Raw genomic sequence first — 24,334 nt, 5'->3', positions numbered from 1 at the left:
AAGTCTTCTGACAAGATGAGAACTTTCACAAATCTAGTATTGACTAGCATATTCTAGCCCAAGAACACATATTCTAGCACAAGAACACATATGCCATTACACATTTCCAAGCTTCACAATTTCCTTTTAAGTGGCAACTTGTACTTATATTTACAAAAAGCAAATTTATCTTCTGGCTTCCCACATCTGTGAATGCGCTAAGGCACAGTTTTTTGTGGTCCAGAGCAATCTTTAAGTAGCTGGCTTGAGAGTAAACCCCTGTGCAGACATACTGCATCCTGCTATGCAGGATCTATTGCTGCTTCAATTCAATGGTAGGAACTCAAGTCTTTTCCTCACTGGAACTCAGAATGAGTGACCCCACATGACTCAAAAAAGTCTGCCGCTGCCCACCACAGTATCCACAGYTTTTGCCTCCCAAAAACTCCCCCATCCCTGCTGCATTTACACAGCCACCAGAGCCAGCAACTTCAGTCCATCTTTCCTCCTTGCAGATTTGCTTGCTCAGACAACTCAGCTTAGYTTGCATCATGAGCACAGCCCAGCCTTGCAGAACTTGAGCCAAGATACAGCTCCATATTTGCTGTGGAAAACACACTGAAACGTGAAGTTCGTAAGAATTACATCTCTGGAGTTCAGCAGCACTCACAGATATATAGGGKTTTTTTAACTGTCCAAATAAAACCCAAATGTGCAAAAATAGCCTGGCAAGGGTCTTACTCCCTGTAAGGACATACATTCCAGGACAGCAGCAAAGAACTGCCTAACAACAGAGACACCAAAAACACAGCATATGGAATCCTTTTATCAGCTAGCTCTGGACCAAAGAGCTTGTTCCTACACCATGGAATAAACCCAAGTTTTTAAAGATTAAAGTAATCCCTTTATCTACTCTTTATTCACACTTTTTTAGAAGTAAAAGCAAACTGCAGAAGCCTGATGGTTATTAAGAAAGAACAGACTTTTTTCTTATTATTCTCATGAACACTCCACTATACTTATGAAACCTACACCTGTAGAAAACCGTAAAACCACAATTGTCAAGTATCTTACAGAATTACGAAAATTGATGCCAGCCTCAGAGACAGTTGCTGGAAATGTTAACGCATTCTGAAGTAAAYCTGCAGTGCATCAAGTAGTGCCCACATGCAAGTCTGGTCCCTTTCCATAGGAAACAGAACAGGGATTTGAGACAGTGTTTAAACTGCAGTTCCACGAAAAAGTAATGAATCCTTTACAGCTTGGATAACCATATCATTTTTCCAAAAAAAGCATCAAATAAATGTTTCTGGCCTATCTTGTAGCATTAGGTTAAGGTTATTCTCTATCACAAGAGATTAGATTTGATTCTCCTTTTAGTGCTGCTGACACAAGGAATCTGACGCAGGCTAACACAGACACAGGCAGCCAGACAACTGGAAATATTCCAGATATACTGGAATATATCAACTTGAATCTGCCTATTGTGGATAATTGTGCATTAATTTTGCAAATAAGCACTCCCTTACAATACAATAAAGATGATGACCTATTTGAAGCCAGAGGCAAGTCAGATACAGTAGAAACCTGAATCCATTCTATTCAGGCTCCACAAATCACAAAATATGTTGAGTTGGAAGRTACCCACAAAGATCCTCRAGTCCAGCTCTCAGCCCTGCCCAGGACCATCCCCAAGAGTAACACCAGGAGCCTGTTCCAGCATCCCCCAGGGAAGTGGTCACAGCACCAAACCCGCAAGGGCTCAAGAAGCCTTTGGACAGTAACCTTGGGTACATGCAAGGTTAAGCCACAAAGTTATTTTTGCATCCCTTGCTGCTTGTCAAAATGTGCAGTTCCTGAGACATCACGAAGCAAACTTATCTTTCATACTTTCTGCACCTGGCATCACTACCCAAATCTTGCAGCACATCCCAACTCTAAGCTGTATGATTCATACTTGGTAGAAGACATTGAAAGTTCAAATCTATTCTGTAAGAAAAAAAAAGCCACTATTTGTCCAGGAACAGTATGTCCTGCATTTGGATTACCACACTTGGTGATGACAGAGAATACTCTGATAGAACTAACAATGCAATTAAAGAATAAACAAATTTAGAAATTATGCATTTCATTTAGAAWCTGCTTCATAAGGAGGACAAAATCATCAATACCTTTCCAACACTATTCCAATCAGTCCTTTCAGGCTTCTTTGTTACACAATCAATTCAATTGTTTGGTCCACTGAGCAAGGATCCACTTTGTCAGAAAACACTTTAGAAAGCTGTCATGTTTGRGATTGTCCTTAGCTGGACTAATGTATCAACTAACTTGAAAGTGAGTTGCTTGGGTGAAAGACAAGCAAGAGGATATGGGAATGGGGTTAACAACAGAGCACCGCACCAAACCACTTGCATGTCAAGATGCACAATTTGTGGGTTTGAGTTTCTATGCTGACAATAATTGTTACCACTCTCTCRCACTTTGGTATCTCCTTCAGGTACTTTCCCCCTCACTCATCYTACTCCTAGTACTCTTCTTACCTCTTACTACTCTTGCTTCTCATTTTCTGCAAGCACGTCCTGGAACAAGCACAGATGGGGGAAGAAGAGTCCTTTCTTCCTCCAATACTCCAGGCTATAGCCCCTCACAATCTCTCTGTGGAAGCTTCTTGCAAGCTGCACAACCACTGTGTTAATTTTTCCACTTTTCCTATTCTCCTGGTTCTTCATGCCTACCACTTTTTCAACAGCGTAGCTAAAGTTTTTATTAAACAAGTGTGACAAATACCAACAGCTGAAAAACTTCACAGAACTGAAAACCTGCTTGCAATGACTTTCACATGAGAGTTTACACAAGTGACACGAAGGTCAACATCRAGCTTGCTTTTCCTAGTTCATATTTCCCAACTCGCTATTAATCTTAGTGAATCATTTTTATTTATAGGTTCTTTACAATGTCTGAGATAGCCAACAATGGAACACTGTCAAAGTCTGTATGTAGGCAGTTCAAAATGAGTCAGTAAAATTTACAATCACATACTAGTAAATAAGTTACAGACAACAATACCTACAAAAGTTACTGTAGCCAAGAGAAAAAGGATCCATTATCTCTTTTTCCRCAAAAGCCTATGAACATATCTTTCTAGACTCATGAAGAATGGCCTTAGGGAAGGTGTACACGACTACGTTTAAGAAGGAAAATCCTCAAGGAGAGATACAACATTTTTAGTTGACATTCTGTCTGACAGTTAGGATCATAACTAGGTCAATTAATACAGTCATGTGATCARTGAGCATCTGCTGTAAGCACAGCAGTTAATTAAATATTAAAAAAGGCTTCAAGACGAAAATCTATTTTCCATTTAACAGGTCACAATTTTTAGGAATGAAAGACTAAATTATAAGTAGCAGTGCAGGTTCCAACTGCATCTGACATTGCTCCTGTTGAATAAAACCACTCCACCAAGACCAAACATCCAACAACTTCCACCCTTCTCCAAAAAACTAGGAGACATCTGACTAAGCTAACACTCAAATATCAAAGTACCACCTTTGAGTCGCAGCATAARCTATCTCTCATTTCTTTGCAGACCATCAGTTGCAACTCAGAGTAATCCATGTCTTTTCTTTCATTAATTCTAAATACAAACTGAATTGCTCATCATTCAGCTCTACAGTTAAAGCAGAATAAACAGCCTTTCAGTCTGTCAGGCCTTTGCCCCTTAACTTGCCTTCTCTTTAACAAAGGAATTCAGACTTCAAATGCTCCTTACATCTTAGAAGTGTTAAAAAATGTATTTTTAAATAAATTCAAAAATTGTAAATGCTAAACATCGGTGAAGCCTATCCTTGCAGCATAACCAAGCAGTTTCTCTGTAAGAATGAAGCCATCAAGAGCCTTAGGCACTGACTGCTTTGCAGCTCACCAGYTGAGATGGTGGGTGCAATCGTCATATTGTCCTTGGCTATTTACCCTGCTCTCCTCCTTACTCTTTCTCTGTAACATAAACCTTTGGCTGAGCCATTTCARTACACTGAACAAGTAAAAAATTGTTTTCTTTGTCAAGGTTAGTGACAAAGTAGACTTTCCTCCAGTCTACTGTGTTAAACAGCTTGCAAAGGACCCAGTGATCACCTCAGATGGTGAAAAAAGTCACCTTTCCTCTGAACAGCTCACAGATAGATTCAGGCTACCATGAAGCAGCAGTCTTCTTACTTAGGTTTCAATTCTCTTTCATTCTCCCACTTTTTCCATCACCTGCCATCTTTGCTGCTTGCTGCTAAGTAGAATTTGCCTCCAAGCACTATAAAAAGGAAAGTTAACAAATGTTCTCTACCACAGTAGAACAGCAGCGTGTGGAAAAATAAGAGCTGCTAGCATCCTTCATTTAAATCATTARCCACCAGTTGCACAGCTAAATCTTTAATTCCATATTTCTCATGGCTTTTGTGTTGCAGTACTACTAGTTCCTCTTATTCACTTTGATACTAATTCAGTAGTCACGAGGATCACGCACAGACCGAGTTTAGGAACAATTCACTGTATTTACATTCATGAATTCAACAATTTCTCCCTAGACAGTAACAGGTTTAAAAAAAAAATAAAAGAAGAAATGACCTATCCAGATTTTTAACCCATTTAAGAATGCAGTCTTGCTTTAGCCAGGTAACTACCACAGAATCTCAGTAACGTTAAATCCATGCATCAGTGACATTTAAAAAAGATTATTTCTTTAAAAAAGACTATTTCTCTGCACACCTTAAGCTGAACACATTTGTGAAGGAAAGCAAGCAGCCAGCCAGCTAATTACAATAATTGCCTTTAAGAAGCAAATGCTAGTCCAGCAGAGCTCTTACACAGCTTGGGTCACATTAATTAAAATGACAAAACAAATAAACTCAGTTTCAGCTGAACTACAGAACTTAATTCTTCTCTCTCCTTGCCAGACTACACAATTAATTAGACTATCCAGAAAAGATAATCAGCACCTCTTTAAAAGTTCATATTATCAATCCGTAAAATAATTTGTTATACACCTGGCAATATTTCACCACTAAATTGTTAGTACATAGTGACTACTGTGCATAGTTTCCTACCAACTGATTAGAGAACGTAAAAGACAGCTGCAATTGTTGGTCGAGTACAAATATATTCTGCTTGTTCAGAAGTATCTGTGATCCAATAAAGAAATTAAGGTATCCTATTTTTATCACAAACAGATCTCAAAAGCCAAAATAGAGCAAATGCACTTTCTTTTTTCTTTTTATTTTTAAAACACAAATAATATGTCTCTAGCCAAAGGAAACAGTCAAATAGAAACTGCCACAGAAACCACATTCTCCTAAAGAGCATTCTATGTTCTGCTYAGCAGACCACCTGCCTTAGTGACCCGAGTACCACCTTGAAAAATGAAATAATTTAAAAGGCAGAATTGGCTCCTAGCCACCCATTGTAGAATTAGGAGAGTTTAAAAAAAATTATACTAACTACTTAACCTAGAATCTGGAAAAGCTTACATCAATTTTCAATGATTTACATCAGCTTAAAAATGTCTCAGGAGACAGTACAAACTGTATTCTAGCAGCATTATAGAACACTTAAAGAAATCTTTTCTGAAAGCTACCTCAGMTCATACTAAAGACTCACATTTAACTCTACATTACTTAAACCTATAATAATGTTTGACCTATTAAGTTTAATGAATAAATGTTCATAAACGGATCAAAGATTAAGGCACCAGTACACAAACATCCAGTTCCAAACATCTAGATACTACCAACTTCTTAGTCATAATGATKTATTTTGCTTCAGGTTGATTTTTCAGTGCTTTTCAAACCTTATTAGTGCATAACTTGTAATAGAGAGAAAAACTAGGCACACTATTCAGACTCCAGAAACATCCACCTTCAAAACAAACCCTTTATCTAAGATAAAGGGAAGAAAAGAATTGAGTTACCATATCTGTGCTCCAGTGTCAGAAAACGTTGCCTGAACACAATGTAACTGCATTTGGAAAGTATTTACTACTTAACCAGTGCATTTAACAAGAGATTTACCAATAATGATACTGTTTTATGTAACAGATGAAGACATTAGAGCTGGTATCCCCCTTTCTAGGATCAAAAAACCCAATTCCTAGCAACTTAGTTATGCAACACATTTCTAAACTAAGTTCATTTGTTCATTAGCAGCCTTTCTTGCTTGTCTCCCAGAAGAAAGGTTTTAAACAAAGTAGGCATGTTTCATACAGAAACTGAATTGCCCCTTCATGATAAGCTTTGTGTAGGTATACTGGGAGAACCCACAAAAATATTTCACTTGATCAGAACCTCAGAAAAATACAAGTACTCTTCAGTGCTCAAACACACTCATATGATCTCCTGAATTTAATACAGACAGTGTGGAAAATTCATTTGATACTGAGCAGTATATCTGGCACTGCAAAACAAGCTCCATTTTGAAGAGAGGTTCTGTTTTCTGACATGAAATACTCATGYTGGTTGGGGAGCACCATGGTGGGATGGTAACAGGCAGCACTGCTCCCTCAAAACCTCTGCCTAAACYGACAGCACCTTCAGTCAAAGAGAAATTCTACAAATTAGACTTTTGACTGTTTTATTCTTTTGTGCTAGGGTCCACATTCATGAAACATCATCAGAATAAAGAAAGGCACTGTTGCTGCTCCTCCAAAACTAGCAAATACTAAAAAGATGGAGTAACAAGCCAAACATTTGCAGCAAGGAGCTTATACAGAAGAAAAAAATAAGAAAAGGTTTGTAATTCTGCATCAACCAGCCTTCTTTAGCACTGGCCACAGGAGAGAACCAGTTGAATGAATACGTATTTCATCATTTTGGAAAGAAGCTGTGCACAGGAGGGAAGATTAGGAGGATTCCATTGTATGCCCAAAAAGCTCAAGAGCAAATGGAACAAAAAAGCTGAAGCAAAGGAATACATATATTGCATGCTGACTTCTGCATCCTGCACTAGCTATGAGAAAGTAGCTGTGTTCACACACAGATGTGTGAACAGTTGAAAATGATGAAAATCATCTCACACCTCACAAAACTAAATACTGTACCGAACTCTCACGTGGTCAAGGCTGTTGGAAACRTTTCCTTGCTACAAAAGAGGCTCACAGACACCTTCACATCCCTAGCACACTGGCAAAGCTACGGCTGCAATCCTATTTTTGTAAAAGGCATGATCACAAGGGCTCTAGAGAGACCAAGGAAGATTGTTACAACCTGRAAGAGGAAGCTCAAGCCTAAGGTGACAGGACCTAAATATGGCAAGTCCAACTAAGGAAGTCTCAACTGAGCAACTTCTCATTCAAAAATAAAAATTAAGGCTCCAATGCAGTTTTATGAGAYAAAGATGATTTATAAAAATCAAACAGAAAAGGGGACACACATACACACCATACTACCACTACCCTCCCAACCACATTCCTTTAATCTCTGACCTCAAAGCATTTTGGAACTCTTTGGGTGCTTGTGTTRAGGAGATCCCATTCACTAAGTTTGCAGAAAACAAATCCAGGAAAAGCGATGCTGATTTTCTTCAATACCAGTGGGTGGAGTCAACTCAGGACAGGACCTGCATGGTACCAAGCRGGCACAAGGGAGTAGGTCTGGCTGAGAGATGTGGTGTGGGCACAAGGAAAGGGCAAAACCTCCAGCTCTGGTTGTCAGAGCACCATTTGATTGACTTGGCTCTAACTGCAGTGACAGGAGCAGCAGCAACCACAGGGACTATAATTATGACTGCATTTCACCACCCTTCAGAAGTGAGTGGTTCAAACAGAGAATAAAACTCACGCTTGACCAAAATGTGTTTCCAAAAACCCCCTCCCCTAAACCTGAAACAGCTTCCTTGGAAGGCTGGACTGGAAGAGAATTTGCAATTTCGTTATCAATCTAAACCTTCTTTTGTTTCCCTTGTAAGTACAAATAAAATGAGATTTCTTTCTAAATCAAATACCCTCCAAAATATTTCATGCCGTCAAATTTTCCTACAGATATAACAACTAATTAAACTGAACTACAGATTTGTTACAAAGTGGAATATTGCAGCCTTAAGGAAACCTGTGAAGTTATCAGTTTCTGTTTAAAGACAGCTGCCATCAAAAGGTATCTCCATTAAAAAATCCCCAACCAAATAAAAACAACCAAAAACCAAATCCCATTTGGTCTACAGTATTTTTAACTTCATGCAACAAAAGAGTTGTCAGTCCTGGCTGAACAAGTGTCAAGAAGGGTATTATTAGAACAGCTTTAAAAATAAGAGGTCTTTGAGTTTAACAACTACAGCAAAATACAAATAGGAATTAAGAAGCACGACTATAAATAAAAAACCAAAACAAAAAAACTAATGAAAGCCAAACCAAACCAACAAACAAAAAAAAACCCCAAAAAAATCAAAAACGAAAAAACAAAACAGTACTAAACATTTTGTACCTAAACAGTTTGTGGATATCCACAGAGATAAACAAGCCCCCCAAGACATCACAACTTTCCATAAGAAGGCACCACTCTATTAAGCAAGTTTTGTGCAATCAAACAAGCTACCACAGGACACAGCTGTTAGYTGTATTCCTTTTTGGGAAAAACATCATAAGCAGAAATCTCTGCTATCCCCACTAAACCTAAGCATTTCAAGGTTGTGTTCTAATGTTTGATCTACTTTGACACAAATAAACCATAAAAAAACCCAAGGAAAAAAAAATATGAGAGGTTACCAAAGTGATTGTCTTTTTTTACACCTGGATCAACTTTCTCCCATCACTCCTGACACGTTTGCCTGTTGAGGCAGCAGTCTATTAATGAACATTTTATAAATAAGTTCARAAAGCCTATTTTCATGCTTCACTATTCTTAGCCACAAAGAAAAACATTTCATAGTAACATGGAACCATCTCCTCTACCTGCTACCACTTCAACTCACTACTTCTGGCAGTAATCACCACGAGCCTGACAAACAAGTTATTTGCATTCTTCTTTGCATCAGGTTTGAAAATTTCCATTTCTTTTTTAAACAACTTCAGATTTTATTGAGTCTTTCCTCAAAGCTCTGACCTTCCAGGCTTTACATCATTGCTAGCATTCTGCTCCAGACTCCCCTCAGCTGGGCCAGGCATTTCTTGAAGCTGTGACCCAAAGCCAGACACAGTAATCAGCCACGGCCTTTCCCATGCTATGTAAAAGAAACTGTTATTTCACTTATCTTTTAAGAAGATATACTACTGCAGAATATTAGCTACAAAATGCTTCACATCCAGCTCCAGTTTAACTTTTCCTCACAATTAAATAGGATGTCATTCACAGACTATGAAGTTAGCCCAATCAACAAATATAAATGCAAGGAAACATAACTGAGATTGAACGTAAAATGTATTTCCAAACCTACAAAAGCAATGAAGCAAAAAACCACTCATTTGCTTTCAAATTTCCAAATAAGGAGCACATTTGTTTGTAAACTCTTTAGAGAAATAGAATCTCTAAAGGAAAATTGTTTTAATACCCAGCACCATAGGTTCTCTACATGTTACTGCAACAAAATCAACCCCAATTTCACTTTAYGTACCTACATTACCTTATGAGAACCCATCACTTACTTCATATTGTAAGGTTAGAGGTGAACTTTTCATTCTATCTTCATTTTATCTATCTTTTCATCCAYTCTCCATTTTATTCTTAAACCTGTTTCGTAGTATTAAGGTTTCAAATTTATAACTAATATTCATGTAGGATAAATTCCAGGGTTGCTGCCTAGAAAACGACCATCCAGCAGCTCAGGCCCTCACTTCACAGCCTTCAAAGYAATTTTTGTCTTACAAAGAGCAGTTCAGGGCACAAAGCTCCGAGTACAGAAAATCCCATTTGAATTATTTAATATTGGTGTAAATAATCTCTAGCAACAAGAGCAGAACCTTTCCTCCCAGCTGTCACACACTCCTTACTATATCAACAACCCTGTAATGCTCTGAAAACCTTCCATCCAAACAAACTCTTGTCCCGAGAACTCATCCGGGGAAGAAGCCAACCTCTGTGCCTGCGGACGCCAGCTCGAGGCCTCCCAGCACCACCAACCAAACASTGAGAGGAGGAGGAAAAAATTTCTGCTAAATGCACTTGCCCCTACCCTTTCCAAATCCTTCTGTCTCCAAGAAGTCCCCATTTCCTACACCTTCTCTATGAGTGCAAGGGCAACTACCCTTACCAACCTTGAATTTTAATATAGGGGAAAACAAGGTTTAGCAATTACTATACCATTTATTGGAAGAGCTACAATACTCATTATTAGAACATCTTTAGTATGGGCACTTAAAGCTACCAAAGCAATTCCTAAAGACATAAATTCACTATTTGACTGAGAACTGGTCATGAGTTGAWCAACATGGCTTAAATTTTCTTTTCAAAGCCCCAAGCCTTGAGAATTCATAAGGGACACTGATGTAGCTGCAACCAACACAGAGCACTCGATTACAATCTCAATACAGAACACCTCCTCTACAGGASGACTCTAACATACAAGTGTCTGCAAGACAATTTCAACACCTGCCAGGAATTCTTGTCTGTTCTGCTTTTAAAGCTAGAAACTGAGTGCAGGACTGAAGGTTTGCCTTCTGGAAATCAGGACTGTAYTTCCCTAAAGACTACAGGAACTGAAACCTTTTCAGGTATCTCCTTAACTAAATAAGGTTATGCTCCTTGACAGGCTTCCACAGCAAGATAACTTTTAAATTAAATTAAAAAACTTAGATTTACCTTGTCTTGAAGCAATGAAACAAAACACTAGAACATGTACTTACATTACAGCCATGAGTCAGTTACAAGTTCATTGTTTTCTGACTTATGTCACTTTGAACTTGCATTACACTCTAAGTTGGCTTGTTTTATATTTAGGATAGTTTCCATTTTAACTTTGTCAGCAATTTTTGGGCTTGAACTTCATTAAGGTACAGGTTTAGGTGAATAGGTGTACTCATACAGTAAACAAAACTGAATTACCTACAACCTGAGGAAGAACCAACTACAGAACAAAACCACATCAGAAAACACAAACTCTACAAGCAGCTYTGCCTTGAGACCTGTGTGTTGCAGTATTTCCAATGCATAAGAAGTTTGCTTTTAAATAATACAAGACTGTCCATATAAAATTCCTAAATACTTAMACCCATACCAGAAACATACCAACCTTTCTGGTTGGCAGGTGTTCCATGAGCTGGACCACTTGGCTCTCTGCCTCATCCAGGGAAGGTATTCAGGATGGCAGCAGAAGCAGCCACACAATGTAATTTACCATCTGGAATCAAATCTAATGACTGACACAGGCTAAAACATTTTGGAAGTTCAAGTGACTTAGAGAAGTTTCATAAACATCCCCTTTAGTATGAAAATTTGTTTTTTAAAAAATGCTTGCCTYCCACAACTGCTTTTCCCTCTCTTTTCTCTTATACTTTTTATACTCTTAGTTTAACTAAGCAGCTCTGCTGTACTGATGTTCTTGTTTTGAAGGCCACAATATAAGATGAATTCCATAGATTTTTTTTTAAGGGAAGAAAGAAATTCAGAAWCTTTTTAACCTCGCTTTGCTGCTAAAAGCATGCATTTATTAAATCCCACTCTTCAGGTGTTTGGGTTTCTCAACCAGCTGAGAGTTTCTCCTTACTCAGGAAAGTTCAGACTGGACCRGCATTACTCAAGGCGTTTAATCACCCTGCTGGGCAGGTGTAAAATAGATGTGTACTGCTGAATTTTGCCTGCCTTCAGCAAGTAAGAAWGTCAGGAACTCTTTCAGATGAGGGATCAACCTCATCTCTTGCAAACATCCATAGGAACAGACTGTTTTCCTATTTCTCCTTTCTGGTCATCTACACAGCATTGAACTCCAGTGCTTCTCAAACTTCTCAACTCAYTAATACCACTATAACCCAGCATGCTATTAATAAATAAAATGGATAAACCCCCAGTCTTTGGGGAGCTGGGAATCAAATTGGACCCCTCTGAGAGCAGCTGATCCAAGCCAGCTCATTTTCCCTGCTGGAGAGGGCCAAAAGTAAAGATTCCCAGGTGGGCTTGGCTCCTCATAGGACCTCAAGGCTGCTCAGAGATGAGAGGACGTGAACCAATTGCACAGACACGCCAGGAAAAGCTGAGCTGAAACGATCCCCAGCGAGTACGGCTCAGAACAAAACAGCAGAGCTCCTGACATCTGTATTTACCTCCAGAACAGACTTGAGGCATGGCATCTGGCAATTTGGTCTGGCTCGGATGCCTACAGTGCCTGAATCTGCGAAGCACCGTGTGTTGTTACGGCACAGTTTATTCCCCGTTCGGAAAACATTTCAGAAGCGTTCGCAACTCACGCTTCAACCCCAGCAAAACAGGTAGTACCGCTCGCTCCCCGTGGGATTGGGAAGTTAAGTAATAAGCCCCAAAAACACAGGAAGTATATAAGAAAGACACCAACCAGAGGCCTGACATCCTCAYTGCCTCCACGGTGCCCTGTCCGTTAACATTTCCTAAGACGCTTTGTGCAGAAACGTCCGCAAAAGGCACGWCCACAAAGCGAACCGAACCCAACCTCGGGTTTAAAATGCATTTTCGAGCGTTTCAAAAACCATCGGGGGAAAAAACAGATGGCAAACCCCCACATAAACCCTTCGCCGGACACGGCACCCGCGGCCGCAGGGGCACCGAGCCGGGGTGCGGAGGAGCCCCGGCCAGGACCCGCACCCTCCCCAGCGCGGCCCCCGCTSCCTGCCCCCGCCGGCACGGGCCGCCCCCGGCACGGCCGGGCCCGAGCCCCGGAGGCGGACCGCCGCCGCGTGGCCTCACCTCCTCCGGGATGGCCGGGTCCCCGCTGCCGCCCCCCGCGTAGCCGGCGGCGAGCGCGGGCGGCTCGGGCTCCATGTCCCCGTTGAAGAGCGAGGCCCCCTCAGCGCTGCCGCCGCTGCTCAGCGCCGCCATCTTGGGCCGGAGCGCCGGGGCGAGGGCGGGGCCGGGGGCGGCCGCGTCCCCGCCGCCGGGGCGGCCCCAGCCGCGACCCGTAGTGCGAGGGGCGGGCGGCGAGCGCGGTCCCGGCCCGCTCCCAGCGCCGCCGGCGCGTCACCGCCGGGCCCGTGACGTCACACAGAATCGCCGCGGACCACGGCGCATGGGCCCGCCTGACGTCACCGGGGAGCACCGTGACGTCACGGCGCGACCGCCCCGTCGCCCTGGGAACTCGGACGTGAGCTCGGGCCCCGCCCCCTTCACCGAGGCCACGCCCACCACTGCCGCCGCCGCAGCGCCCCCTGGCGGCGCGGGAGCTCAGTGGCGGTGTCGCCCCCTCAGGGCCGGCCCCGGGAGCGGGAACCGGGAGGAACCCCACGCACACCCGGCTGCACCCGGGATCGGGTTGGACACCACTGCCCGAGGGGCTGCGGGTCCTTCCCGGCTGCAGGAAAAGCCGGGGTGAACACCGGACCGCAGTTCAAACGAGGMACGTGTGGGATGCCCGGCAAACAGCAGCGCTGCGGCTTTGCGGTGATCCCTCACAAACACGAACCTTGCGGCAGCGACAGACACGCTTCCAAAACACCCGTGTACACCTGCTGTCTGTAACTCTAGCGATGATAAAATAATCGGTCGCTAGGATCGGTGACACATCCATGTTTTTTCCACTGACAGCGCTTAGGCCTTGGGCTGCCCAAGCCGAGGTGCTTTTTACACAGGGTGTTCCGAGCTGGGGAAGGGTCGGGTCTGGCTCAGCAGACATCGGGAGCCCCTCTAATCCTCGGGAACCCTTCTAATCCTCGGGAACAGCGCTCTCCATCCTCTGGCTGCCTTTGTCCCACTGGGAGCAGCTGCTCCACACCCATTGAAATGCTCCTTGCATACCTAAGACACCTGCTGAATCAGGTGTTTTTCTTGCTGAAAAGGTCTATAAACGAATGGTGACAATATTTTAGTGCATTGCAAAGAAAAGCTGATGTATCAGAACGGCAGCAGGACTTGAGAAAAAGGCTGTTATAGCACAGCCTGATGTGTTTTGTGGTAGCCAACTAAAATACACTAGGTTGAAAGCTGCAAGTGCAAGATCCTTATATTTGTTTCACTTCAGTTGAGGACATGTAACCACACAACCTCTAAATGTAATAATCCTGGTGAGAGAACTGAGGTTTATATTTCACCTTTCACGCTGGGGCCATCGCTGTGGAAAAGCATTTCAAATGCAGTGCAATAATGGCAGTGTTGCAACTGGTAAATAAATGCGACTTCGATTTAATATTTCAGTGGATTTTAGTTGATTTTCATACAGGCTGCACTTCCCAAGAGAGGAGCCTGGGCTTTCCTGTGACTGGGGCCTGCAGTGCAATCAACAGAAAGGCTACACAAGTATATAAGAATCAAGTGTACAGACTAAGCAGTTGACCAAGTTTAAAAATTTCTCTSCAATAGCCACATTAATGAAGAGGATAATTATCAGCAATTCCTGCTATTCAACGGGAATGTGTAATGGTAGTGAAAAAATGTGCACAAACCCTGGAAAATGACACCCACGCTGAGGACTGAACACTGGGACAAATCTCTCTGATCTCTGAAGGAAAAGGCAGCACAGGTAATTGGAGATGGTTCTCCCAGCACACACCCTGTGGTGGAAAAGCCAACACAGTAATATAGGTTAATGAACAGAGTAAGTCCCTTCATTTCCATGAAATTTGTACCAAAGGATAATTTGGTCTCAATGTGCAGAACATATTAAACAGTGCTGTTTAATTCCCCAAGCCATTTGTGTCCAGGGCATAACCCTAGCAATGGAATTAGTAGGTTATTATCAACCTGCCACTTGTAATGCCTTTCCCATTGTTTTTAGTGGTACCAGTCCCTTTCTTCTGAGATTCTGATTATTTCCAGAAGATTTTCATTCACATAGAATGTATTTGCTAGAATTTCTTGCAACATTTGATGTACCACTGAAGAGCTGCAGTTCTAAACCCTAATACTGAGAAGTCATATACAATGATGGAAACACAGCAGAGTTACCACCTGAAATACAGGAGATTAAAAAAAAACACTTAAGAACTATTTTAAAAGCTGGTTGTGTAAGAAGGAGACAGAAATCTGCTATTCATGCTATACTTTCCTTTTGGTTGGGGGAATCCACAACTAGTGATAAATGGAATCTCCTACTCCTTCCTGTGGTGGCCATTTGGTGTCTACTTAATCCATCGTGATGAAAGATACATCATTAATAACTGTAGCTATTTCTTGGTGATATGAAATCCTAYCTACTGATAATTGATATCATCAACATCTTGTACAGAGCTAAGCTTTCATCATCAACATAGGACAAAATCAAATTACAACCTAGATGTGAAAGGCAGGTTTCTGCTATCAAATCTGTGGGGCACTGGCTGCTTGACTCCTGCAATGCAGCACAGCCAGTTTATCTGGTACTGCAGCAGGTAATTTACTTCTAAATATAAAACCTGCCACCTCCCACCAAACTCCTGGTTATGCTTTGGGGTTGGATCTTCCTCGGATTTTTAAAATTAATTTGAATTCAGATGAGTAAACAAATCCAGCTGTTACAAGRCAAAAACTCTTCAGCTAGGTTTGCCCACCACCAGAACATCACCAGAATCAACACCTGTGCTTTCAGAGAATAATGTGTTAATGAGTCAGTAAGAAAATGTATATGACTACCTGAGAGAACTKTCTCATAGTGAGCATTTGGACACTTCATCTCTTCTAAAAAAAAGTTAAAAAGAATCAATTTTTATGAGATGCTTTGAAATGTGAATATCCAAAAGAGATATTAGATGAAACTTAATCTTGGCCTCCTTTATTATATTCTTTCAATAGAAGATAGTATCTGAAAAAAATGCCAGCCTTCTACTTGCTTAATCAAAACAGCTAAAAATTTACATATTGGTGCGATAATTGGTATGATTTATTAAAGTAATGTGAAAATTTGATACACTTTAAACTCAGGATGTCTGAAGTGCCCTTAAAATTTATCCAAATTTCAAAAAACTCCTTAGCCTTTTCACACACTGAAAAGACAGTGTTTCTCCTGTAAATCTCAGCATTTGTGTTTGGCCGAAATTTGAAAGTGCTGGTTTAAATTCTCATTCATAACAGGAGAAATACAGGTCTGGATGATTTGTGAAAACACATATTCTAATGRCACCAGTCATGTTCCCTGTTATCTTGGACAGAAAATGTGAAGCAGTTCAAAATTAGGCTGTTGTCCAGAGTTCAGTCATTTTTGATTACTAATCAGAATAACACACACTTAAGAAAATTACTTTGCTGTCTAGGAAAAGAATRTTGGAGATATTTTTTAAGGATATAAGCCAGTTTTTTTTTCTTTGGCATCTCTTTAGCACCTACAGCAGTGGATTATCTCACTCACTCTAAGATATACTCTATATATTTTCATATGTCTAGGAATTGTTGTCTGTTTGATCCACTGTGAGGCAATAGAGAAAACAAGGCTGCATCTTTGTTTTTCATTTTTTTTTCTTTTTCCTTTAAATTATTCCTGTACAGAGCATATGTATTGTTTCCTTTGGAATTTCCTGAGAACTAGTTCAGGAAATTTACCACTCTGTGACACTACTAAAACTTCATACCTTCAGTGAGAAATTAGATAAWATTGAAATGGTGATTTGAACTTTGCAGCTAAACACTCTTATCTATTTTTGCAGCTGATGGAGACTTTCTGGCTTTTTTCCTCTTACTTAAATGGATGAGCAGAAGTGATGAGGATAGATGGAGACTACCAGTGAAACAGAAGTAGGGAAAATGAGAAAAAAATGTGAATCCAYCAGGTTCTTAACTCATTTTTCACTCTACCATTAAAAGCAATGTTAATGATAGCAATGCTATAGCAATGACCTAACAAGCTTTCTTTTATATGTAAAGAATAACTAATTCTAGTTTTTCTTGTAATAATATTTGGAATATTTATATAGCATTTATTTGATTCAAGCATAATTTATTTTAGAGTCATGATTTGTTAAACTGTTSCTCTTCTCTCCCTAAACTCCAGCCGAAACTTTCTGAAAGTAAAAAGCAAAACCTTTTGCTTTGGAGCTGTGGGGGGCAGGAAAGTGATGGGACTGGGACAAGGGATTGACTTTGCATCTAAGCCCCTTCCATACCCTGCATGCTGTTTGGTGTCACCAGAACCCAGTGCTGACCTGTTTCCTTCTTCATGTGAAGAGTGAATTTGGGGTCCAGCAATGCGAGTGCTCCCTGCTGTTTCCTGCTTTCCTTCCTTCACATATGTGAGGGGGAAGCTGAAAAAACCAACATTTGATTCAAAAGCAGTGTAAATACCAACAGATGTGGCGTTTGAGGGACCCTCAAGTGACAGCACATGCCCTGAAACTGCTGTTAAGGGAACAGAAGTAGCAGCCAATGGAAAAGGAAGGGGAGGGATGGGGTGAAAGATGAGATGGAGGGAGACCGTGGTAGAAGTAGGTGCGGGAGAAAGTGCAGCTCTCCCAGGAAACAAGAAGCAGATGAAAACAGGGAAACAAAGGAGCCAGGAACACTGGCTTTCCTGCCTGATGTACTTTACTAAAACCAGGAMAAAATCTCATTTTTGCAGAGATTAGTCCAGAGCCTCCTGTCCCCACAGCATCYCTGAGCACCACTTTAACACATTTGCCTTGTTCGGATATCTGATTTCTGAGCCCTTTGTGTTGGACACTGATAAGCTGATCAGCTTTAAGGACTAAATAGTTTTATATTCCTCACATTATTATTCCAGTATGAATAATCACATTTTACAACTCAAAATCATGCCATTTAGGCACAAAAAAGSCCCACTAATGTGACTGAGTGTGTTCCAAGAAAGGGCAGGAAAGGATACCACCTCAATCAAATAATTTTACTGTTCAGAAAATGACTGTTCAATTATGTTCCAGTCTTAGGATTTTCCTTCATAATATCCAGAGTAGCAGAACTTCCCCTGGCCTGAATACCTGCTGTAATTTGATTTTCCGGCACTTTACAGACACATCAGTGACTATCTGTGTCTCTGATCTAATAAAAGTTTAGATAGTAACTTGCACCTTTCAGTTTCTAGCCTCTTCTCTGAGCAGAAAAAGTCCATTAGGGTTGGTATTGGCCTGGAGAAAGGAATTTTTAAGAGTTAAAAAAAATCTAAATCAATAACATGAATCAAATACAGGAACTGCAGCTTTGATGTGGGTGAGAGAGATCATGGTGATGTATCCTGCTTCTCAGGGCAATATCCCACCTTGCTGGAGTTTTWAAAGTGATTGTTCTTTAGTGATAGGTCAGATAGGATGGATAACCTTTCTAAATGAATGTTTATATTGTAATTCACATATGCATGTTTTATGTGTTAAAATATCAGTGTCTATTTCTGACAGAATCAGTGTCACAGTACTTAATCCATCCTTGTCTTTTAATCCTCACTACCACCCAGACAACACAAGCCTCACTAACAATTTAGTCTGTCTGATAAAGGAAAGCTGCCCACCAAGCAATTGGGAATTAGGACAGTCTCCTAACCATGTTGTTCTATCCTCATTATTCCTGCGAGTATGCCCTTGGCCAAAGGCAAAATTTCTGGTGCAGTGGCCAAAGGCCTCTCAATGTTTCTGATGCTGTGGATTGCTTGAAGCTTGTGTTTGTGCTGAATGTGGTTATTCCTTTTGACATAATGAGACTTTTTTCTCTGGAGGACACATTTGTTTTGGTAAATGAATGCGAATTCTGAGCCCCACTTCTGGGGGAGTTCTAAATGRCTGTGCTRGTTTTGGCTGGGGGAGAGTGAATTCTCTTCACAGTGGCTGGTATGAGGCTGCATTTTGGAATTGTGCTGMACACAGGGYTGATAATATTGAGATGWTTTTGTTWTTTCTGAGCAGGGCTTGCACAGAGCCACRGCCTTTTCYGCTTTTTGTGCTRCCAGGCTGGTGWGGAACTTGGGGGTGCCTGGGAGGGTGGGAGKAGACAYAGYCAGGGCAGGTGACCCMAAYTGACCMAAGGGATATTCCAGACCATGTRACATCATGCTCAGTGTATAAAGTGGGGGGAAGAAGGAAGAGGGGAGAAGGAGGAAGGAATCATRTTTGGAGTGATRGAGTTTGTSTTTCCAAGTCACCGTCACRTGCAATGGGGCMCTGTTCTCCTGGAGATGGCTGAACTCCTGCCTGCCATGAGAAGCAGTGAATWAATTCCTTGTTTTTCTTCACTTGTGTGTGCAGSTTTTGCTTTCCTTGTTAAACTGTCTTTATCTCCAGCCACAAGTTTTCCAGCTTTTRTCCTTCCAATTCTGTCCCTGATCCTGCTGGTGGGAGCACGAGTGAGTGGCTGTGTGGGGCTTGGCTGCCAGCKGGGGTGAAACCACRCCAATGGCTCCAGCTTAGATCTTCATTTCATCTTATTTTTAAGTGATTTGCATGTGTAGTCAATACCCTACTATCTGTCCTCAGAGGGCAATAATACTTATTAATTAACTTGAAGATGCTATCAAAMAACTTGAGTTTGAAAATACAGAGACATATCTCATTTACTTAAATATAAAAAAAGCATAAACCCTGGCATCTTAGAAATTATTWAAAAAATACTGTTTCCTGATAACCAGCCACTTTGATATAGAATGCAACACCCTCAYTGCCTGCTGCTCTTCCAGAAATACTCTGAGCAGCAGCTTGATGCTGCCTGTCACACACAGGCTCCTTTGCATGCAACTATGGAAATGAGAAATGTCTCGTGGTCCATAGTGGTTGCTGGTTATAAATCACTCAGCATCACCCAGGTGCCAGGACAGTCTCTCACAGGATGAGGCTCTCCTTGAGCCACCTGAAGGTCTCTTCTAACTGGGGAATATCACTGGGGAAGCAGCCTTTGCATGCACAGACATGACAGAGGCTCTGGAGAGATGAAGTTTCACCAACCCTTGAAGAGACCACTCTTAGCCAAAGGCTGGTGTTGGACTAACCTGCTATACAGAGGTRAATCCCACTGATACCAGTTGGAGATACTCAATATTTAYGCAGCTTCTACAGTGAGGCCACTTCTGGAGATGTTTTAACATGGAATCGCATTTTAGGCATCTACTTTTGGAAGGTGGGAGTTAAGCAACCCCACTCACTTTTATCCAGTCAAGACTGTAATGGAAACTGTGGAATATGCATTTGCAATTGTGTATTTGCAGCAACACCACTGTGACTGGCAGTAGGATGGCTTTCAGACTTTCTGAAGGTGGTTTTTGCTATTAATACCATTAAAAAAGCCTATTTATTGAAGCAACCCATGGGGCAAACATCAGACTCACAGGAATAACAACTGAAGTGAGAGAGACCCTCTGAACTCTATGAAATATTTACAAACAACTTTAGGAGCCCTGGGATGAAGTGAAGTACTTTCAAGCATTGAGAGAAAACCTAATGGATATAAAAATATCTTTTTAGCTCTCGGTGAGATTTGTTTTCACAGACCTAGCTCTGATACGAGAAAATGTATTATGTCATCCAGTCTGCCTCCTCCTGTTCAGGAGAGAAGKGGTTCCAGTGCTATGTTTTATAACACTTGGCTCAGCCCAGCTTGGCCTGACTCAGACAACAAAAACCAAACCCTCTTCTTGGGAATCTTCTCAGTTTTTCTAAATATTTCACTTCGTGGAATTTTCCCCAGTATTCCACCCAGAACAAATCAACACAGTATGTATGAAGACATTTTGATGTTGTGATCATTAYGCTGTTGTTTTCATATTTATCCCCTTAGACAACCCTAAATAACTTCTCAGCCAATGTGGTGTTGATGTTCCTCTAATATCTGTCTGCAGTTATGCTCCTCCCCATTTGAACACATTATTGCTGTGACTGAGCCTTCACAAACAAATTCTTTCAGATGTTTTTCTGCCTGTTCCTACCTCTCTGTACCCAAGAAGATTATAATTATTATTATTACTACTATTATAATTATACTTGAGGGAGAGAACAAGGAAAAGAAAGGAGAAAGAAGTGAAAAGACAAAAATACCTTTTTTTCATGCTACCCCAGCTCTGTAGGCATAGAAAGATCCTTTCTAAATAGGTGGCCTACACACATAATTCAARTTTTACCTCTAGGATTTATGATAAAGGTATTGTTTTCATGTCTGTTTTCTCTTCCTTGCCTTATAYGTCTTTTTTTCTCTCTTAAATTTTTATTAGAACCTTTGAGTTTTCCATTGTTGTTTGGACAGTTTAGAGAAATGAGRTTGCCCCTAGAAGAGGTTAACCAGGAAGTGTTTCTGCTCTCACACGTCTCAATATCAAGATGATGAACAGAGAATGTCCCCTTTGAAGGATTCTGTTTCCAGAATCTACCGCCAAGGGATTGTACAAAAAGAGCCACAATCAGTTACAGAGGAGAACTGAATTTAAGGGATTTATCTGACATTTGCATAGCATTTGTTTTCCTTGCATGTTATCCTTTCTGCTTTAAAATAAAGACAATAGCAGTCATACCCTCATCAAAGCAGCCTTTCAGATTTGTGAATYTTTTCCAAAACACAGCCCTTGTTGATTATAKTTTTTTTTWWAATTATCCTAAAAAAGCCTATAAACTCTAAGTGGTAGAGGAAGATGCACACAGATACTTCAGATTTTAAAAAATATTTATAGTTTAAGAAATAACTGTGATTTTTTTTTTGTTGTTTTTACTTTCTGACCAAATCAAGGTTTTTTTTACCATTTGACATTTGTAACATCTGAARCAGAACAGAAAACAAAGTAACATACCACGGCTTGTCTTACGTGTTAAAAATGTCATCAGCTGTTGCATTCAATGATCTCTCTGAAACACACAGAGCTACAAGTCCTACCACAGCCAGCCTAAGCTGCCCTTTACAGGGTTCTCCTGGGGTAAACTCTCATCCTAGAAGCAGCTTAACCTCATGACGCCATTCTCTAAGCGATCATTATTCTAATTTTACTCTTGGGGAAGCAAAAGCAAGCAAGACAAAGCATTCATCTAAAACTTTGGAGTAACTCAGGTGCATTTCACTGACCTGTATAAACCCAGCATGCTGTTTGAATAAGTAGAACACATTCTTTCCACATCAGGAGAAACTTAAAAAAAATTATTACTTTTCTGAGCAGAGAACATACATTTTAACACACTGGTCCCTCTGCCAGAAAGCATGACTGAGGGKTTTTTTTCCTTCCACCATTACAAAATATAGTCACAAGCAAGTGAGCTTCTGCCTGTCTGCAGGACTTGCAATAGTAAGAGGTTCTGGCAGTAGCTGCACTCCCTATAGGATATATACAGCAACTGGGTCAGCCTGTTTACAAAATAGCTTGTGATTATCACAGCAGTGCTCAGCAGCTATGAATACATCATACCAGAGTCTAATTAAAGACAGGCATAGCTAAAGCACTGCAAAATAAGGAAGCAGTGGCACTTTAATAAAGCTGCTCAGGACTGGGAAGAGGTTAGTTTTTATTCTGTTAGTCCCTTGGAGGTCAGATCACCAGGTTTATTCTGATAAAAAATGAAAACATCCATCYAAACATCTTCTGAGGGCTGTCAGTTCATACCCTTAGGAAAAGAGAGAAATTTGTAATGAGATAATAGCAGTTTAAATGGTGAAAAAATAATTTTCAGGGAAGGCTGAAATAAAGATGTCATTGAACTTGGTTATTTGTGCATAAAATGGATGTACATAAAACACCATTATACCAATAGCTGTATAAAGCTGTAAGTGTTCCTAGCCTTACCCTTCAGAAAGTGGCTGAACTCTCCTTCCTCTCCTAAATTCACCTCCTGCATTAATACCTGGTGTGATGCTTCAGCATTGACTCCCAATCTGTCCAGTCCCTGTGATTCACAAAATGTGGTTTTCTTCAAGCAATGCCTATTCCTAAACGACAGAGCACAGRTCGAAAAGGAGGTGGGAAAGTACCTATTTCATACCAGCTATGGAGAGGAGAATGCTGTATTTTCTGGAACAAAATAGTTATGCTAATGCTTCCAGCAAGCAATGGATTGTACTAACACTAGGATATACTCCAATACTAGCTGAGTCATCATTATTTTAGGGTGAAGTCTTAGAGGGAAGGGAAACAATCATTTTTGAAGAGATCATGTCCTAGAACATGAGTTCTACAGAAGAAAGATCTTGAAAAATTAGCCAAGGGAACCTGTCTTGTACTTATACTGCTTTTTCAGAAAGTGGGCTGTTTTGTTTTTCTCTCCAGCCATTTGCTTTTGTAAATGCTGCAGAAAAAAAAAAAGATGAAAATCTACAATTCCATCCATTTGTCTCRTATTTTACTTCACAGGCACTTCCATCAGTTTCATCATGTTGTATAAGTATTTCRTGTACTGTTGTAAGTGTTCTCATAACCAACTCTCCCAACACACACAATTCTTCCTTTACAGAATCACAATTCCCTTTTTGAGACATGCACACTTTTGGCCTCTTGCATATTTATACCATGAAAGCTTTAAGTTTCACAGGAATAGAAGAGATGCTGTTGATTTTTCATCTTAAATAGCAGGGAAAACATTTTTATTTATCTGAATTTTAGAAGACATCAGGAGCCATGCACAGCTGCTGYAGTAGCTCTGCTGAAGAGGTTCAGAATGGGTCATGACAAAAATGTCATAAGCACATTATAAAGTTGAGCAAAAGTTCTAAGTCACTAAAAGGATTTTAAATAAGAGAGAAACCTATCACWGCAGTACAGAGTGAATACATATAAAATATTAACTTCTACAGCATTTTTTTGACTGTGGCTAAGAACTCAGATGTTTCTCCCACAACACTGCAGATTTCCTAACATCACTTTCCCTTAGAACTTAAAAAAGCAGGTAACACCCATTAAGAACTATGCAACCCACCAGAAACACCTTTTAACACAATCAGCACTTCTTCAATTAACACCCTTGTTGAGCTGTTACAAATTTATGTAGATCCACCAGTCGTTAGTATTAGCAACTAAAGGAGCCTAGTGATAAAGCCCCAATGGAATGCTAATTAAAATGTTCATCATCTTAGGTAGTGTTTCACACATATCTTCCAGGCAATCAAAATAAGTTTAATGTAATAAAATTATTTTAAATCTCATTATTGCATATAATATTCCCATTATTATATGGATTTAATTAATTAATATTTCAGTCTCTTCTGTTGTAGTATCTAAAAATTGAGGGTACAGTGAGAGTGCTGTGGGCAGGCAGTGGGGAGTATTGTCCAGGGAAAGGCACACAACAACAGAGTGTAACAGCAACTTAAAAGATATAAAAACTTAGAAAAACTAAAAAAAAAACAACCAAAAAACCTAAAAAAATGAAAAAAAAAGAAACTCATTATAGATTGATAAGTAG

General features: G+C 40.5%; 1 protein-coding gene across 1 annotated transcript in view; it reads right to left on the bottom strand.

The window, feature by feature from the left end:
- The window catches only part of BRAF (B-Raf proto-oncogene, serine/threonine kinase), a 75,648-nt gene extending 62,648 nt beyond the window's left edge, over positions 1 to 13,000 (bottom strand). Inside the window, exon 1 of the mRNA XM_057374489.1 lies at positions 12,822 to 13,000. Within this exon, the coding sequence (XP_057230472.1) occupies positions 12,822 to 12,953 (132 nt within the window). The 5' untranslated portion in view covers positions 12,954 to 13,000. The remainder of the gene's footprint in view (positions 1 to 12,821) is intronic.
- Positions 13,001 to 24,334: the final 11,334 nt, after the last annotated feature.

Source organism: Malurus melanocephalus, unplaced genomic scaffold (genome assembly GCF_030028575.1).
Source record: "Malurus melanocephalus ecotype Western Australia unplaced genomic scaffold, MMel_1.1 scaffold_226, whole genome shotgun sequence".
NCBI classification, from domain to species: Eukaryota; Metazoa; Chordata; class Aves; order Passeriformes; family Maluridae; genus Malurus; species Malurus melanocephalus.
The sequence above is the reverse complement of the archived record's forward strand: the minus strand, read 5'-3'. Positions and strand labels throughout refer to the sequence as shown.